Here is a 13,067-nt window from a genome sequence, read left to right as displayed (position 1 = left end):
AAACTGACATTTAAAGTCCTCTGCTTCTTTAGTCTCTTGCTGCAGGCAGAGGAAGCGATTTGTCTTGAAACAAACCTCTTGGTGTCAGAGCCCTTTTGGAATGTCTTTTATTGTCTTCTATGGGCCCTCTCTTTTTCTTTTCTTTTTTTTCCTAGTCTTTTTGCCTTTTTTAGGGCCGCTCCTGTGGCATATGGAGATTCCCAGGCTAGGCGTCTAACTGGAGCTGTAGCCACCGGCCACGCCAGAACCACAGCAATGCAGGATCGGAGCTGCGTCTGCGACCTACACCACAGCTCATGGCAACGCCGGATCCTCAACCCACTGAGCAAGGCCAGGGATGGAACCCACAACCCCATGGTTCCCAGTCGGATTCTTTAACCACTGTGCCATAATGGAACTCCTAGAGCCTCTATTTCTGTTTGCTTCAGACTTTGTTTCACGGAATTGAGTGAGGCTAGGTGCAGAAGTGAGACCATAGTTTGGAGAGGCACTAGGTAAAAATTTGGTTCTGGATGTAGGCAACAAATGGGAATGTACAGAGAGAAGGAAAAACCAAGTTCTTAAACTCCTAGAAGTTTCCAGGTTTCTATGCAGATGACTATAGGGATTCAGTAGGTACAGAAATCATGTTGTTTTTCCTCTCTCTCCAGCGGATCTCAGCAGGAAAGGGTCCATTTTAGGAGATTTGGGAGGTGGCAGGACTAGGTAGGCCCCTGGTTATGACAAGGATCTTTAATATTCCCCCAGCCTGGGGAAATGGGAAGGGTTCAACTCATGGCACAGGGCCCTCATTCTGACTTCATGGAATGCAGGAGCCACAGAGGTTCAGTTCTCAACTGGGAATCAGCTCGAGTGTGGATGTGCATTGTTGAGGAGGGTGTGTGGAAAGATTCCAGGGTTTTGTTTTTTTGGTTTTTGGCCTCATCTGTGGCAGGCGGAACCTCCCAGCCAGGGACTGAACCCACACCACAGCAGTGACAACGCTGGGTCCTTAATCCGCTGAGCCACCGGGAGACTCCCAATTCCAGATTCTTCAAGGGATTCCACAGCCCAGAGTCTAAGAAGCCAGTTCTAATCCCATCTCCTATTAAGATGGGAAGACTCACAGGTCAGCAGTGAGGTAGATTAAGGAGAAATGCATTCATAACCTCGTTTTCACCAAGAGACAGTTAGGATCTCTGGCGCGATCACCTTAAGGACGAATTGGGAGTGACAGCACCTACTCCTATTGGATGCTTATGTTAAGCCTGCCTTGCAGATTCAGGAAATCTTAGTTTTTGTCAGTGGCTGTTTTTTTGGTCACAGGGCCCCCCTTCTCTGTACCTGTGGGTTCTGGGCCTAAAACTGAGGCTAAAGCTGCAGCCTCCTAAGACCAGCAGTTACACGTGCACTCCCCACCTGGAAGCCTTGTATCAGGGGCTGCCGGTGGAAGAAGCAGAGCACTTGGTGGTGGGAAGAAAATTCCCAAGCTCTTCTCTTGAAGCCCTGGGCAGGTATTGAACAGAGTATATGCTATCCCATCTCCTGGTTTTCTGCCCCAGCCAGAGGAACATAAAGCAAGGGCTGTGTCTTCTGCCACCTCTGCCAGCCCTCCCCTGCCCCAAACACCACAGACAAGGTCACCACACTCCCCCTTCAATGGCTGTTTATTGGCAGTAGGCTCGAGAGGGTGATGGAGTTAGCGTATACAGACAACACCAGGCACCAGTGTCACGAGGGAGGCAAAAGTGTTGGGAAAGGGCGGCCTGGAGCCCCCGAGGCCCCCTCTCTTGGAGAGGGAGGGTGGGAGGGGGCGGGGCCTGGCGTGTTGAGGGGGCAGCCTCAGCACCTCCCCGCTTAGTAGGCATGGTTAGAGATGAAGAGGGACTCGCTGGCGGCAGCCCCCGCCTTACCGCTCGGGGTGTACTTTCCTTGGCAGGCAAGGCTGTTGGCCTAAGAGGGGAGAGGAACCAGAGTGAGAAGAAGGTCCCTTCTCTGAACCCTGTCCAGCCCAGCGCCCTGCCCACCTCCTGCCCCAGCCTTACCAGGGCTCGCTTGACATATTCTTCCTGGGCGGCCTTCAGGTTTTCCTTCTTTCCGCCCCAGGCCTTCAGGGCCGAGGCCTGCAGGGCTCGGCCGTAAGAGAAGGTCAGGGCCCACGGCTTCAGCAGGGGGCACTTGTTGATGGCGTTGAGGTTGATGGAGGCCTCCTCCTCGCTCTGGCCTCCGGAGAGGAAGGTGATCCCTGCAGACCAAGGGGAGGGCTGTGGTCAGAGACCCAGGGGGCTGGCAGAGGCCCTAGACGCTGGGCTGGGAATCCGACCGCGTGAACACAGGGACGAGGGGTCGAGTTCCTCGACCTCCCAGAGGTCAAGATGAGGGTGTGGGTCTCACCAGGGACAGCGGGGGGCACTGTGCGGCGCAGCGCCGTGACAGTTGCCATGGCAATCTCCTCGTGAGAATATTTCTGGGTGCAGGCGTGGCCTGGGGTTACCATATTGGGCTTCAGCAAGGTGCCTTCCAGGTAGATGTGGTGGTCGCTCAGAGCCTTGTAGACAGCAGCCAGCACCTAGAGCAGTGGGGGACCAGAGGGAGAGGGAGGTGGAGTCGGGGGACAGGGGTCAGACTCGGGGCCCTGGGCCCAGCTCCCCAGCCCACCCCACTGGCCAGGTAGACAGGCACCCTACCTTCTCGGTTACATACTGACAGCGTTTCAAGTCATGGTCCCCATCGGGGAGGATCTCGGGCTCCACGATGGGCACAATGCCATTCTGTGGGGTGAAGGACCGGGGAGCTGTGAGGCCTCCTATCCCAGAGCCCCAGCTACAGCTCTCTGCAGCCACTGGCCAAGATCCTATCTGCATGATGACAGACTCCTGGCTTCACGGCTGATGTCAGAGATGAGGCCTCTCCGCAGATCCACCCCCACCCCCCGCCCCCGCTCTCTGTGCACACGAGCCCTCCCCGGGCCCAAGCTCGATGCTTGGTGAGGATCTGGAGCGGCTGCCTTGGGGGAGGCAGGGATCCTGGCAGATGGGGGGCGGGCTAGCGGACACCGAAGCAGGAGGAGGTGGGAAGTGGCCTGTTGGGGACCTGCAGGCCCACCTGCTGGCAGATGCTGGCATAACGCGCCAGGACGTTGGCGTTTTCCATGATGGCGAGGGAGGAGGGGGTGTGCTCCCCGATCTTCAGCACACAGCGCCACTTGGCAAAGTCAGCTCCGTCCTTCTTGTACTGGGCACAGCGCTCTGACAGGCCATCCAGCCCTGGATGGGGGTCGGAGGAGTCAAAGCAGGGCAGACGAGGGGGAAGGTGGCTCCCAGGCGCCCTGGGCACCCAGAGGGATAGGGACCCCGGCAGGCGGAGGTGAATGGTTCTCACCTTGGGTGGTTGTCTCGCCGTTGGTTCCTGCCAGGGGTACCACACCCTTGTCCACCTGTTGGGGTGGAGGACAACAAGAGAGGACAGGGAAGTGATTTCCGGTGACTTTTGCTCCTCTGTAGCCCCACCCTGTCCCGGGTTTACCTCATCTCTCAAGTATCTTTCCTGGTTTCCAAACGTTTCACTTACTCACAGTATCCGATCCCAGGAGGAAGGACAGGCAGTGCGCCTGCGCTCCTACCCCTTACTAAGCCTGGGAACAAAACACTTCCTGGCCTTGAGTGCCTGACTTTTCAATTCTTTTTTTAAAAAAATAATTTATTTTATATTATTTTTTACAGTTGGTTTGTTCACATCTGTGTTCAAATAAAGCCCGTGCATTTCTTCCTTTCTTTCTTTTTTGTCTTTTTCGGGCCACGCCCCATGGCCTGTGGAGGTTCCCAGACTGGGGGTCGAATGGGAGCTGTAGCCGCCAGCCTGTGCCACAGCCACAGCAGATCTGAGCCGCGTCTGCAACCCACACCACAGCTCACGGCAACGCCGGATCCTTAACCCACTGAACGAGGCCAGGGATCGAACCTGTGTCCTCACGGATGCTAGTCAGATTCATGTCCACTGAGCCACGACGGGAAGTCCAGGGCCAGCACATTTGCTTGGTATGTCTCATAAGCCTCTTTATATCTGTGGGCTTCGTCTCTCATTTTTTCCTTTTTTCTTTTTCTTTTGGCCTTGCCTGCAGCAGATGGAAGTTCCGGGGCCAGGGACTGAACCCTCACCACAGTAGCAACTCTCACCATAGAGGTGACGATGCCAGATCTCTAACCCGCTGTGCCACCAGAGAATGCCCCTGGTTTTTTTTTTAATTCTATAATAAGCATAACACCTGGGTCTTACAAATGCAAGGATTAAAAATGCCAAGAGGCCTCACATGCTTCTAGCTTTTCCTACACACAATTTTTTTTTTGTCTTTTTGCCTTTTTTTCTTGGGCTGCTCCCGTGGCATGTGAAGGTTCCCAGGCTAGGGGTCTAATCGGAGCTGCAGCTGCCGGCCTACACCACAGCCACAGCAACACGGAATCCGAGCCGCATCTACAAGCTACACCACAGCTCACGGCAACGCCGGATCCTTAACCCACTGAGCAAGGCCAGGGGTCGAACCCGCAACCTCATGGCTCCTAGCTGGATTCACCACGACGGGAACTCCCCTACACACGATTCAGAGGTGATCTGGGGCAGATGCCACCCACGTCTCCAGGCTCCCAACCCGAAGTTCATCCCCTAGCGTGTTACTCTGGGTTTCTCTCCCCCAGCTCCATCTCCAGTCCTGAGGCCTGGCCCCCTCACCTTGATGCCCACAACACCGCCCTTGGCTTTGATAACTTGGGGGAAGGGACGCCCATCATCGGCTTTCTGGTAGAGCGTCTCGTGGAAGAGGATGACGCCCCCAATGCAGGGATTCACGCGGTCGTCGGCAGTCAGCAGCAGCTGGCGGTAGAAGCGCCGGTTCTCCTCGGTGTTCTCGGTGCCGATGGACTGCAGTCGCTTGGCAATGCTCCCTGGAGGGAAGCAGCACAGGGGTGTAAGGGGATCGGAATCAGGCCCAAGCCTGGGCTCTCCTCCCACGGGGGTCCCACACACACCAGTGGACTCATCTGCAGCCAGGATGCCCTTGCCCGGAGCCACGATGCGGTGAGCAATGTCAGAGAGCTCCTTCTTCTGCTCCGGGGTCAGGGCTGGGTATTGGTGAGGCATGGTTCCTGTCAGTTCCTGGGCAGAGGAGACAGATGGGGGAGGGCTAGTTAGCGGGGGTCTGTCTCCCTGTTGTCTCCCAACAAGCAGGGCCCCTTGCCTGGAGGTCTGGGCAAAGGTTCCCGACCTCCCCTGCAGGTCTTGGGGCTCTTCCTGTCCCCAGCTCTCCCCGGCACCCAACTTCCCTAAACTAGGCCTGCCTCCGGTACCTTGCCTAACTCTGTTTGTTGCTGGGCGTGGCCCAGCTGAGGGTGGGGCTGTACACTGGCATCTGGGGTAAAGGAATAGGCCAAAACCATGGACAGGCCGGTCATGTGGAAGCCCGACCCTTGCGGCTCGCGCTTTGCCATGGGTCACCTTGCCTGAAAGCAAAACCGAACCAGAGGATTTTAGGATTAAAAGTTGTGCGTAAGGCAGAGGGCCCAAACCCCTCATCTGGAAGGATCCAGAGAAGGGCAAAGGTCTGTGCTTCAAGCCACATGGACACCCAAGGGCCAGACTTAGGGTGAGAACCCACATCTTCTGACCACCGGAGGAGCGTTCCTCCAAGCCACCCAAAACCCCAGGGTTGGCCCAGGCTTCCTTGCCTCAAGGACACCCCAAGGTCAGGCTCCGCCCCCGCTCCCCCAGGGTGGAGGGAGGATATTAAGAAAAGGGCCATAGGAGAAAGGGAGGAAGGTAATCAGAAGCCCAGAAAAGGGCAGCAGAGGAAGCCTAGCCCGAGATGGAGAAAAGGGGCGAGGCTTGCCCTTCTCCCAGCTCGTGCAGGGTGAGAGAATGGGGAGGAGAGGCAAACGCCCCACCCTGTCCCCTGAAAAATGCTCCAGTCTGCTCCGCGGCTGCAGCTGTTCCAGGCTCCGAATCAAGGTCACCCGGATAAGGAAAGATAGCGAAAGTGTTAATGGGGCATCAGGCGCTGCCAAGAGGTTTCCCCTCCTCGCCAGGGGCACCCCTCTCCCAGGACAGGGACCAACCACCGGCTTTCCGGGACCCTGAAGGAGTACATAGCCGGCCCCCACCCCTCGCTACCACTTAGGAACCCAGCAGGGGCCAAGGGATCACAATCTTTGCACCAGGAGTCCTAACAAGAAAAGGGGAGGGGGAAATGCCCTTCACCTCGTCCTGCTTCCTTCCTCCCCGCTGTGACTCAGCGCATGGGGCGGCCGCTGCGTTGCGCAGCAAACCCGGGGAACTCGAGCTGGAAGAGCTGGGGAGTCCCGGCTGGGAGCATACGGGGTGGGTGGGTGGTGGAGCGGGGAGATGACGGGGCCTGGCGGGGGTGGGGGTGCTCTGCGCCCACGCCCGACCGCCACTGTCCCCCGGGACCTTTCACGACCCTCTTCCTGTCCTTCGCACGTGGCGAAGGCCGCTCACCTGGCACAGGAGAGGGGCGGGTTGGCGGGGTGCAGCGGTGGACGGCCGCGGGCTGGAGCGCGGACTGAGGGAGCGAACGCGGCAGTCGTCACCAGGCTCCGGCTCTGCGGCGCGTTCCAAGGGGAACGCAGCCTATTCAATACCCGAGGGGGCGGCGCGGGGGGAGCGGGCGGGCGGGAGGCGGCGCCTGGCCTTATAAAGGCACCGCTCCACCCTCGGCGGGGTTTTTCCCTTTGCAGGGGGCCGGAGGCGCCCCGGCGTCCAATGGCAGGCGAAGGACTGTGCGAGAGGCCACCCCCTTAAGGCGAAACCCCGAGGCGGCAACTGGGCGGGGACAGAGCGGCGAGAACACGATCCTCCCCGCCCCCTACCCCCCCCCCGTCCCCTCGGACGTGACTCGGGCCACATCCTGCGGGTCGCCGGGCCCTCCCCTCCCCTCCCCGACCCCCCCCCCCGCCGCCTGGCTTGCTTTGGGGCGCTGTGAGTCAGCGGATTTGGGGCAACCGAGATGGGGATGGAGTGGGATGCGTGGGGGGAAAGCGGGTGGCAGAGCCTGAAAAAACTGAGGCTCAGCTTTTCAAAACCCACCCCCCCCCCCGCCCCCGGAGGCCCAGCCTAGTGGCCCCGGGCAGCCCCAGCTTCCGGCTGCGCTGAGGCAGCATGTGTCACTTTGTAACCGAACCCAGAGGCCGGGCGACTGCGGGTCCCCGGCGACAGGGAGGCTGAGAGAAGGGCGGCGAGGGCTCGCGCTGAGAGAGCGAGGCGGCGGCCGGGGCTGGCACCGGGCGGAGGCGAGGCGGCAGCGGTTCCGGGTGTCTAGCCCGGCAGGTGTCCCCGCAGCATCCGCGCCCTATCCCGGTGGGTGCGGCTCCCCGGCCCCGGAGGGCCAGCCTGGCCGGCGAGTGCGCACGCGCCCGCTGCCTGGGCTGCCCGGCCGCCCGCGGAAACTCGCCGGCCACGGCTGCGCCCGATCGAGTCTGGGGATGTAGGGCAGGGCCCTCGTGAAACTTCTCCCTGGCGCTGACTTCCCTCTCCAAAACAAAATGTATCCCCGAGCTGTCAGCCTCCCAGCTCCTTTTCGACCCCCGCCCCCACCGTCCTACCTACCGGCCGGGTCTCCCCCTCCGAATCCCGATGCCTTTAGCCCAACCCCACCCTGTACCCCATTCTGCTGGCGCCCACCTGCGAGGAGGCCGAAGAAGTGGGCAGAGCCTGGTCAGCAGCGAGTGAGCCACGCCGCACTTGGGCTGGGTTATAAGGCAGCTCCTGCCCTCCCCCCAACCAATGTCCCCGACCTTCTCCAGTGACCCCTGCCCTTTCCTCGCCACAGATCCCCTGGCAGGGACCTATATTTAGGGAAACCTGAAGCCCCTGACATTCAGCCAGCATGGGGCCTCAAGTGAGGGAAGGGGAGGAAGATGTGGGCCTGCCTATTTTGGGGGTGGCGGGGAGGGCCCCCTGCCCTCTCACCGGTACTTCAAAGATTTCTTCCTTGGAAATCCAGATTGAGGGCCTCAAAAGGTTGCAAGAGAAATAATTTGGACCGGGATCTGTGAGGAGGGAAGGAGGGTAAGGGGACTCAGGTCCCTGGCCTCCCTGCCTCCTCTGATCCTGGTCCCCCAACCCTGGGCCTCCCCCTGGCTGTTGTGATTCTCTGGAGCCTGTTACTTTAGAGGGAGAGCAGATGCAGGCTCTACACGCACACCTCAAAATAACAAGAGTCCCTGGACAGGGTGTGGCTGGGTACCGTTACACCCTGACACGCAAGGCCCAAGTGGGTCCCATAATGCTCTCTGTGGTGAGCAGTGTCCCCCACCCTCACCTTCAGATATAATCCTTTACTTGGGAAGGGGGAGAGGAGGGCAGGGACCCCCGCTGGCACACTAGCTCCTCTCTCTTCTGGCTCTGCAAAGGGGCTGCCATCCAGGCAGCCAAGGGCTCTCCGAGGCCCTCTCTGCAGGGAGCCAGGCTCTCCGATGCTGGTTCCCAAGCCTATGAGCTGGGCAGGCCATTTGGGGCTCCAATGGCCTGGAGGAAGGTGTCCTGCGGCCCTTCAGGGAACAGGGGATGTAGGCCCTGGGGGCTGGCCGCTCTCCAAAGGGCAGGGACGCTGGGTCATCATCGGAGCTTGATCTCAAAACAGAGGCAGTTGAGGCTCTGGCAGTCGGGAAGCTGGCACGCACAGGCGCAGTCGCAGAGTGGGCAGCAGCGAGGGCAGCAAGGGGCCCAATCCTGATGGAGAAGAGCACGGGGTAAAGGAGGTGCGCAGCGGGGAGGGGGACCAGAGGGGGGGACCGAAGCTGTCTCCTCCTCAGAGGCAGAGAGGGCTACAAAGTCCCTTTTGCCCAGTGGATCAGAGGGTACCGTCGTGCTGTGGATGAGAGAACTGAAACCACCAGAGGTCAGAAGGCCCTGCACCCAAGCTCATTCCCCAAGCTTCAGCTCAAAGATGGTTCGCCTGTATCCTTGGGGCCTCACGCCGCTGAAAGTCAGCAGACAGGGAAGGCACACGCACACTCTGCCTATGATGAAAATAACTGGGTTTTGTGGATTTCTTCCCGGGCCTGAGACCAAGCTGGATCTCACTCCTCCATTTCTGAGCACCTACTCTGTGCCAGGCACAGCCTGTATTCATGAATGATTTTTTTTCCTAAGTCTTTCTAGGTTTCCTTAAAATGGTAATTTGCATATTGAACTTTTTTAATGTTTAAAAGGAGTTACATCGCTTTTCTTTTTCTGAACCTTGAGGTGGGGGCCTCTCTACCAAAGGGGAAGGAGAGGGTCAGAGAGGGGGAGTAACCCCCCTCCCCAAAGGAAGGCAGCTAGGGCATGGGGCTGGGATGGCTGTGGGCCTGTTGCCTCCACTCCTGAGATTCCCCCCCACCCCCCACCCCGGGCCCCATCGCTTCCCAGGGCTGCTGATATCAGCTTTTTTCTGGGCCTGGGTGGAGACCGGGGCTCTTCATCTCCTGTCTCCACTGAACTACCAAGGGCCTCGGGAGCTCAGCAGGTTTCTGAGATCCAGATGAATGTTGACTCAATCAGTCAATCAAAGCCCAGTACCCCCCCATCCCCTACCCCCAACCCGAGAGGCAAGATGAAAGAGGTCTCCTTGGCTCCCAGGGGAAAAGGAAGGTCTGTCCTTTGGGGATTAGGAACAGCCTGTCCCTGGAGACAGAAAGGGAGAACCGGTCCACGCTAACCCTCTCCTCTCCTGCCTGGCACAGGGGTGATCTGCCACTGCCTCGGGCATGGACTGGAGCCGGCCAAGTGGCTGGAGGGTGACACACCCAGGATGTGTGACAGAAGATTGGCTCCTTGAGGCCTGAGGCAGAGCTAGTGACAGTCACAGTTGCACAGCTCAGTCAGAACACAGGCCAGGAATAGGGGCATGACCTTTAGAGGAGCTGAGGTTTCGGGGTGCGGTGTCAGATGACTGTGAGATCAGGTGTCACTAGGGGCGCCGCTGGGGGGGGGAATGGGGGCAATCTGCTCTGTCCCTCGTGGGGGAGGCTAGAAGAATATCATGGTGGAGGGGAGGGCACGAGGTGGCTTCCTTGTGTTTGATGGGGGTGTGGTCTGGGGAGTCTCTGGGGAGTCCTTGTCTGGGCTGAAGCCAGCTCTGTGGGTTTTCGGAGGACTGCGCCGTCATCCAGTGCTCAGAACTAGGGGCTGAGAGAGGCCCCGCTGCCCTCACCTCAGAGAAGAGAGTATTAAAAGCATTTCTTGGCTCTGCCCTCTGGAAGGGTTTGGACCTTATCATTAATAACTGGCTAATGGATGTCTGGACTCTCACGGGCAGCCATGTGGTTTCTGGAAGAACTGTTTTTTAAAGTGCTTAAAACAAGGGCGCCCCAGGACTGTTAACCCTCCTGGTTCTCTAAGCGCTGCAGTTTCTCCACTCTGATTTCTTTCACTTTTTTTCTTTGTCTTTTTAGGGCCACACCCACAGAATAGGGAGGTTCCCAGGCTAAGGGTCGAATCCAAGCCGCGTCTGTGACCTACACCACAGCTCATGCCAATGCCAGATCCTTAACCCACTGAGCAAGGCCAGGGATTGAACCGGCAACGTCATGGTTCCTAGTTGGAGTCGTTTCTGCTGCGCCATGTCAGGAACTCCCTGATTTCTTTCACCTTGAGGTTGGGAAGGCCAGCCCTCTTTTCTGTTTGGAATTCAGGGTTTGAATGGAATTCAGACCCAGGTTTGGCTAATTCATGACTTGGGCCTCACTTTCCTCATCTCTGAAGCAACTGCAACACCTGCCTCCCAGGGTGGTTGTGGGGACAGCATCACGCACGCCGCCTGGTACAGAGAGAGCGCTCAGCAAAGGGAGGGCTTCTTGTCACAGCCCTTGCCCCTGAGCAGTAGCTCTTAATCCTGGTGTGCTTCAGAGTCGTGTAAGGACTTGTTAAAAATTCTCAAATTCCATTCCCATTTCAGATCTACTGGGCATGGGGCCTGGCTGCCTGGCTTTCTATTTAAGCCTCCTTCCTGCCTTTTTTTTTTTTTTTTGCTTTTTAAGGATACACCAGGGCATATGGAGGTTCCCAGGCTAGGGGTCTAATCGGAGCTGTAGCCGCCAGCCTACGCCACAGCCACAGCAACGCGGGATCCGAGCCACATCTATGACGTACACCACAGCTCACGGCAACACCAGATCCTTAACCCACTGCGAGAGGCCAGGGATTGAACCCGAAACCTCATGGTTCCTAGTCGGATTTGTTTCTGCTGCGCCACAACAGGAACTCCAAAGCTTCCTTACTGCTTCTCATCACACACAGAGCTAGGAACCAATCACTGCCCTGGATGGCGTCATTTCTTTCTTTCTTTCTTTTTTTTTGCTTTTTAGGGCTGCGCCCGCAGCATATGGACGTTTCCAGGCTAGGGGTCTAATCAGAGCTACAGCTACCAGCCTACACCACAGCCACAGCAGCATCAGATTTGAACCGTGTCTCAGACCTACACCACAGCTCATGGCAACACCAGATCCTTAACCCACTGAGTGAGACCAGGGATCGAACCCACAACCTCATTGTTCCTAGTTGGATTCATTTCTGCAGCACCATGACAGGAACTCCATCGTTTCTCACACCCTACGATCCCTGCCTACTTGTTTCTCTCTGTCCTTCACGGGAATGTGGGGATATAAGCCCCGAAGGCTGTGGCCCTGTCTGCTTCGTTTCCGAGGTGCCCCCAGGGCCCAGCACAGAGCCTCAACAGTGACTCCATAAATCTTTGGTAATTGAATAAATGAACTAAGTGAACAAATGAATTAGGTCTTCAGGAAATGCCTGTGAAAGAAGTAGAGCAACAGGTTTCTCCCCTGGGGAGAACGAGAAGCCTGGGTTTGCGGCCCGGTCCTGGCTCTGGGCCTCGGTAAGCCTCGGTCCTACAGCCGTGAGGGAGGCCAGCGCCTGGGAACATCTGTGGTTCCGACTGTTTCTACAAGGAAGCTGAAGAACACAGGGACCTTAATGTGCTTTGTGGAAAGACAGCTCAAGGACAGAATGACCCTGCCTCACCATTTGTCACCTAGAGTCCTTCATGGATTGGGGCGAAGCCAGGGGTAGGATCAGACCCTGAGGTCTCTGGGCTGGGATGGCCCCGCAGCCCCGCAGCCCTGCAGGGGGCGGTGGGAGGAGCCAGTCCCTCCAGCCCGAGCACCTCACCTGCACAAGGACCTGTCACCTGCACAAGGACGAGAGGCCTCTGACTAGTCCCTCCCTGCAGACAGAAGGCCAAGGAAGTGGCGACCCCAGGCCAGGGGGCCAGAAAACACTGTTATAATTGAGCATTTCCTATAAAAAAAGGCGGTTTGAGGACCACAGGGTCTTCCCCCTTTCCCCTTTTGTTCCCTTAGCTCCAGCCCTGAACCCCAGCTACCCCTGGGAAATCAGAGGCCTATCATTTGAAAGAGAACTCCCTGCCCTGTAATTTATTTTGAGACTCAAAACATCTTACGGGGATTTGCAACTGCAGTCAAGCTGAGTTGTGAATGTGCTGGGTCTTTGCCCCCTCACTCTTCCCTGCCTAGAGAAGGGCTCCTTCAAGGGCAGGAGCGTTGCCGTCTCAGTCTCTGAGCCCAAAATAATCAGCCTGGGAAGGTGGTCAATTACATTGAACATCCTTCAAGCCACAAATGCAAAAATGGCCTGTCTTCTGAGAGCCAGGCTTCTCCCTGAGGGTTCTGTTTCAACACACCACGGAGCAATTTGCTCTGCAAGACTCTACTGTGGGAGGCTGCAGAAGTGACTAAACTTCCCTGAGCCAATTTATTCCCCTGCAAAAGGAGGAGAAAAACAGCCTTGTGGTGCAGTGGGTTAAGGATCTGGCATTGTCACTGCAGCAGCTCAGGTCACTGCCATGGCTCAGGTATAATCCCTGGCCAGGGGAACTTCCACATGCTGCAAGTGCAGCAAGGAAAAAAAAAAAAAAAAAAGAGTTCCCTTCTTGGCTCAGTGGGTTAACGAACCTGACTAGGATCCATGAGGATGCGGGTTTGATCGCTGGCCTTGCTCAGTGGATTAAGGATCTGGCGTTGCTGTGAGCTGGTTAAGTGGTGTAGGTCACAGATGCAGCTTGG

General features: G+C 57.5%; 1 protein-coding gene across 9 annotated transcripts in view; it reads right to left on the bottom strand.

Moving 5' to 3' along the window:
• Positions 1,629–13,067, bottom strand: part of ALDOA (aldolase, fructose-bisphosphate A) — a 14,132-nt gene continuing 2,693 nt past the window's right edge. Inside the window, exons 5-15 of one of the 9 annotated variants that reach the window (XM_021087997.1) lie at positions 8,306–8,715; positions 7,954–8,033; positions 5,319–5,471; positions 5,001–5,127; positions 4,705–4,916; positions 3,361–3,415; positions 3,085–3,245; positions 2,667–2,750; positions 2,374–2,548; positions 2,025–2,224; positions 1,629–1,932 (exon numbers count right to left, since the gene is read on the bottom strand). In XM_021087997.1, coding sequence (XP_020943656.1) covers positions 1,837–1,932; positions 2,025–2,224; positions 2,374–2,548; positions 2,667–2,750; positions 3,085–3,245; positions 3,361–3,415; positions 4,705–4,916; positions 5,001–5,127; positions 5,319–5,459 — 1,251 coding nt within the window. In that variant the 5' untranslated portion in view covers positions 5,460–5,471; positions 7,954–8,033; positions 8,306–8,715 and the 3' untranslated portion in view covers positions 1,629–1,836. Of the gene's footprint in view, positions 1,933–2,024; positions 2,225–2,373; positions 2,549–2,666; positions 2,751–3,084; positions 3,246–3,360; positions 3,416–4,704; positions 5,128–5,318; positions 5,472–6,225; positions 6,326–6,483; positions 7,009–7,590; positions 8,165–8,305; positions 8,716–13,067 lie in introns of those variants that run through there. The other 8 variants (XM_021088002.1, XM_021087996.1, XM_021087998.1 and 5 more) reach the window with 8 other exon arrangements.

The sequence above is a fragment of the Sus scrofa genome, chromosome 3 (genome assembly GCF_000003025.6).
Source record: "Sus scrofa isolate TJ Tabasco breed Duroc chromosome 3, Sscrofa11.1, whole genome shotgun sequence".
Lineage (NCBI taxonomy): Eukaryota > Metazoa > Chordata > Mammalia > Artiodactyla > Suidae > Sus > Sus scrofa.
This window is presented reverse-complemented; position numbering and strand designations above follow the sequence as displayed.